Here is a 4,965-nt window from a genome sequence, read left to right on the forward strand (position 1 = left end):
ATGTGTTCACAGTCCATTTTCAATGTGTGGCCATTTCCTAGGGAGTGTGAATTCATCTAGAGATGTTAAGATGCCATGATTAAATCATAATTTTTTTTCTCCATGGTAAGGCATAAAATGTCCAACTTCTTTCTACTCAGGTGGCTATCCTTAATTCATTCCTTCTGTCTGCACTAGTGCTAGTGGTGACAGTTTGTATTTTAATATTTTGTCTAGGAGTAAGTTGTTATCCATTTCGCTGAATAAGAGGCCTTAGGGAAGTATGGGGCAAGGAGGAAAGCCACTTTCTATATATGACAAACTTTCTGTACATTCTAGACACAAAAAAAGGAGTAATTTCTGATGGGATTTGAGTGAGGCTTGACCAAGATCTGGTTCCTTAGCTCAAGGATCCGAAATGATGCAGGAATGACAAATTATTGCTGCTGGGGACTGGTCTTGTAGTTTGTACACAGTCCTCAACCTTGTTAACTTGTCAATTCATGTCACTTCAGGTCAACAAAAGATCTTCCTCCACTTAGCAAAGAGAAGCTTAATCAGGAATGTCCTGTTGTTGCATCAGTGCATAGCTCATAAGCCCCACAAGTTAAAGGTAGTGATCTATGTTGGGTTTGTAATGAAGCCTGCTGCCCTGTCAAATGAGAGAGAAGTTGACAAACTTATATCCTTACTGCTGAGACTTCTATCATCCCAATGGAATGGATGCATCTGCTAGGGACTTGGTTATCTGCGCAACATGCAGGGATGCTCAGAATAAAAGGTTAATCTTGCCGTTTAAGTACTCCACTGTTAGATTGGATTTTGTTTGTTTGTTGTAATATTTGATTTCTGACTTATGTCTGACTTGCATCAGCTCACAAGCTCTGAATCATTTTGTAGCTTTGTTTGCTGAATAAAACTGTCCTGTTAAAGCTATCTTTGTATAGATGGCTGCGATCATATCACTTCTGTTAACCACCTTTTAGTCCTTATTTCCCTCATTGGATATAAGAGCATATATAACATCTCTTCCCCTGCTTTTACGTAACAACTATAAAAAATCAGATGAAGTCTGGTTTACCCATTTTAATCTATGACACGTTGGTAACTTACAGAACATATTTAGCAACTCTGATAACCTGATTTTGAATGCTCTGTGAGAGTTTTTGACCGTTATCTAAATCAGACATAATGTTAGTCAAGTCAGGAAGCTGGCTGTCTTGTTTCTCTGCTGAAAAGAAATTCCATTTGTGAAGAGTATGAATGTTAGTTTTAAGTGACAGTCAGCTGATACAGCTCCAATTCTTCTTTGCAGACTTTTTATCATATTCCTACCTGTTGATTTTGTTTTTAGAGTGCCTGAATTTTAATAATTTGATTTACATTGTTCATATATCCCATTACAGCATGTAACATAAGACATAAATAGAAAAAAAAATCCACTAGTATGTTGTGATACATTGGACATGCTTCCTGCATCAGAAGTCAATGGATGATGTTGAGATCTGTTTGTTCAATTGGAAAAGCAGGTATGGTGGCAATATTGTATGTTTAGACTTCTGCATTAATACGAACAAGAATAGCAATAAAAGTCTGAAGATTCTTGGGCACTTCATTAGGGGCCCGGTCTTGGAAATGTAAGGTGATGTCTGTACAGGTAGACACTTACAAAGGGACAAGTGTGTGTGTGCTTTTTATGAAAAATTGGTAAAGTGCTTTTCTTTAGATCTTGTTTTGAAATATATACATTTCTGTAAAGCCTCTTGGAACATCCTTTACCAGTGTATCAGGCAAGTTTGAGTACCCCTGGCTTTTGAGTTAGGTTAGAATTTAAATGTCAAATCATTCTAGCTAGGAAATCACTGCTGTGTCAGATGAGCTTCAAAGTTCACATCATGGTTTATTAAAAAAAAAAAAATTAAAATCGCAAAAGGAAATTTTAAAAAAATTGAAAGTCCGTGAGTGGCTCAAACACTTTTCCTTCAAATGCTGCCTCGCATATTGACGCAAATTTATTATTATCTGGGAACCTCTGACACACTGGGTAAACAGTTTGGAATTGAGTTCACACTTAAATGTTTCCTTTCACTAGTGTTTCCTTGTTTTGTGATGTGAATATTAAAAGATTGATTTTTACCTTTTTAAAATAATTATTGAGATTATTTTCTAAGAAGGTAAATGTTTAAACAGAAATGTCACTGGTGTAGTACATTCATCTCCTCTGAAATAAATTTGACATATCTAGACCTAAGGAATGTTTTTTAAAATATTTTTGTGTGTGTGTATACACACACACACACACACACACACAGACACACATGCGCCTGTGGCTTTTCTTTAGCAGGTTTTTCAAACTTCATGAAGTGCCTTCCAAAAATCATTCTTGGGCAATTTAACAGTGCAGTTCCCTGCAGGTATTGATGTAGTATCTGGCTTGAAGACCTACTAAAGATTCTGAAGTTTTAAAATTGCCTAGTGACTATAAAATTAATATTCTTTTGGGATGGTGGGGGTATTGTTCTGCAGTCCTTACCAAGGAGTGAAACTGTGAAGTTCCTTTTAGGCCATAGACTGTCCCAGGGAGCCTGTGATGTCTTATGAGCAATTGAATTGTGAATGTTGCAGAGGGATATTCAAATTATAGAAATGGAAGAAATGCATAGATTAAGAGTCTACTTTTTGTATTGTATCAAGTATTTATACAAACTGTTTTGTTGTAACGGACTTTAAACAGATCAAAATGGTGATTTAACTTCAACATGTGCAAGCATTTATTTTTTAAATGGAAAACTGTGTATTCATTCTCAGTTGTAAATCTTCTCATTTTTCTTTCAGATTACTCTTTACATCAGTAGAAATGGACAGCAGCAGTTTCATTCAGTTTGATGTGCCCGAGTACAGCAACACTGTTTTGAGCCAGTTAAATGAACTCCGCTTGCAAGGAAAGCTATGTGACATAATTGTGCATATTCAGGGTCAGCCATTTCGAGCCCATAAAGCTGTCTTAGCTGCCAGTTCTCCATATTTCCGTGACCATTCAGCATTAAGCACCATGAGTGGCTTATCAATATCAGTTATTAAAAATCCCAATGTTTTTGAACAATTGCTTTCTTTTTGTTACACTGGAAGGATGTCCTTACAGCTGAAGGATGTTGTTAGTTTTCTAACTGCAGCTAGCTTTCTACAGATGCAGTGCGTCATTGATAAATGCACACAGATACTGGAGAGTATTCATTCAAAGATCAGTGTTGGTGATGTTGACTCTGTCACCGTTGGTGCTGAAGAAAATTCAGAAAATCGCAATGGAGTTAAAGACAGCAGCTACTTTGCCAATCCTATTGAGATATCTCCCCCCTATTGCTCTCAGGTGCGACAGTCATCGGCAGGCAGCGATCTTAGGATGGAAACTACTCCAGGCAAAACTCTACGTAGTCGTCTGCAAGAAGAAGGGCATTCAGATCGAGGAAGCAGTGGGAGTATCTCTGAATATGAGATTCAGATCGAAGGTGATCATGAGCAAGGAGACCTGATAGTAAGGGAAAGTCAGATTGCAGAGGTGAAAGTTAAAATGGAAAAGTCTGACAGGCCAAGCTGCTCTGATAGCTCTTCCCTTGGTGATGATGGATATCATACTGAAATGGTGGATGGAGAGCAAGTGGTGGCAGTAAATGTTGGTTCATATGGGTCTGTCTTACAACATGTTTATTCATTTACCCATGCCTCATCACAGGCTACAGGTGTGTCTGAAACCTTCGGAAGCCTGAGCAATACGAGTCCTTCAAGGTCAATGCTGAGCTGTTTCAGAGGGGGTCGTGCACGCCAAAAACGGGTATCCGCTGGTCACTTGCATAGTGATGTTCAGGGCTTGGTGCAAGGGGCTGACAGTGAATCCATGGTGAGTAACCCAGGATATGAAAATAGTCCACGGGAAAGAAATACAAGAGGTCATTGGTATCCATACAGTGAGAGGCTAATTTGTATTTACTGTGGAAAGTCTTTCAACCAGAAGGGGAGCCTTGATCGACACATGCGATTGCACATGGGAATAACTCCTTTCGTGTGCAAGTTTTGTGGGAAGAAATATACCCGCAAGGACCAACTTGAATATCATATTCGTGGTCACACAGATGACAAGCCCTTTCGCTGTGAAATCTGTGGAAAATGTTTTCCTTTCCAGGGTACACTAAACCAGCATTTGCGAAAAAATCACCCTGGGGTAACAGAAGTAAGAAACAGGGTAGAGTCTCCAGACAGAACAGAAGCATTTGTGGAACAGAAAGTAGATAATGATGCTTCAGCTTCTGAAGCTATGGATTCTAGTATGGAAATTCATGCAATGTCTAACACATCTGATTAAAAAATTACATTCTAAGTGTAACACAAACAAGCACATTACTAATGTATTTTTTAAATCCTTTATTCTTTTAGTAATCTTCAGTATAACAGCCTTTTAATTTTCCTGACCTTCTGGAAATCAGTTTGAAATGGTTTCTGGAGAAGACTACATAAGTATTCTTTGTTTTTTAAGGAGGCTGGGTTGTTTGGGGTTTTTTTTACTTTTGAAGATGCTCAAAATATAAAAGACAGTGTGCTGGGGAAAGGATAAGAAGAGTCTGCTAAAGTGTCCCTACTGGTTGTTCTGGCAAGACACAAATTCCAGTGGAGAAAGATATTAGAATAAGATTGGCAGCTCTGCTGGATACACCAAGAAGCTGTAATCTCCCTTATTTTATTTCCTAAATCCTGTTGCTGGTAATGAGAGAGCAGTGGGGAGAGAGAATATTACAGCTTTGATTCCTTCCGTGTGTCATGATGAAATGTTTGCTTTTACTAACTGTTTTTGGTAGTTAGTCTGTTTATATATATAAATTTGCTTTATATATATAAAATGCTTTCACTTTTCCTATTCTGGTTGAGGTGAATGTAAAAGTATGTCAAGGTTTATACCATGTACCACTCTTTCAACTGCTAGGTCTCCTCTCTGCT

At 38.0% G+C, this 4,965-nt stretch overlaps 1 protein-coding gene across 1 annotated transcript; it reads left to right on the forward strand.

The window, feature by feature from the left end:
* The first annotated feature begins 1,467 nt into the window (after window positions 1-1,467).
* ZBTB34 (zinc finger and BTB domain containing 34) lies at window positions 1,468-4,521 on the forward strand. The gene is made up of 2 exons (XM_009575485.1): window positions 1,468-1,508; window positions 2,815-4,521. Exons 1-2 carry the CDS (start codon window positions 1,468-1,470, stop codon window positions 4,334-4,336), a joined length of 1,563 nt encoding a protein of 520 aa, XP_009573780.1. The 3' UTR covers window positions 4,337-4,521.
* The last annotated feature ends 444 nt before the right edge of the window (window positions 4,522-4,965 follow it).

This window comes from Fulmarus glacialis, unplaced genomic scaffold, assembly GCF_000690835.1.
Source record: "Fulmarus glacialis isolate BGI_N327 unplaced genomic scaffold, ASM69083v1 scaffold47683, whole genome shotgun sequence".
Taxonomy (NCBI): Eukaryota; Metazoa; Chordata; class Aves; order Procellariiformes; family Procellariidae; genus Fulmarus; species Fulmarus glacialis.

Coding starts and splice junctions, on each gene's coding strand:
- ZBTB34 (XM_009575485.1), top strand. CDS start 1,468: ATGGATGATGTTGAGATCTGTTTGTTCAATTGGAAAAGCAG. Junction 1,509..2,814: donor TTGTTCAATTGGAAAAGCAG/GTATGGTGGCAA, acceptor TTTTTCTTTCAG/ATTACTCTTTACATCAGTAG.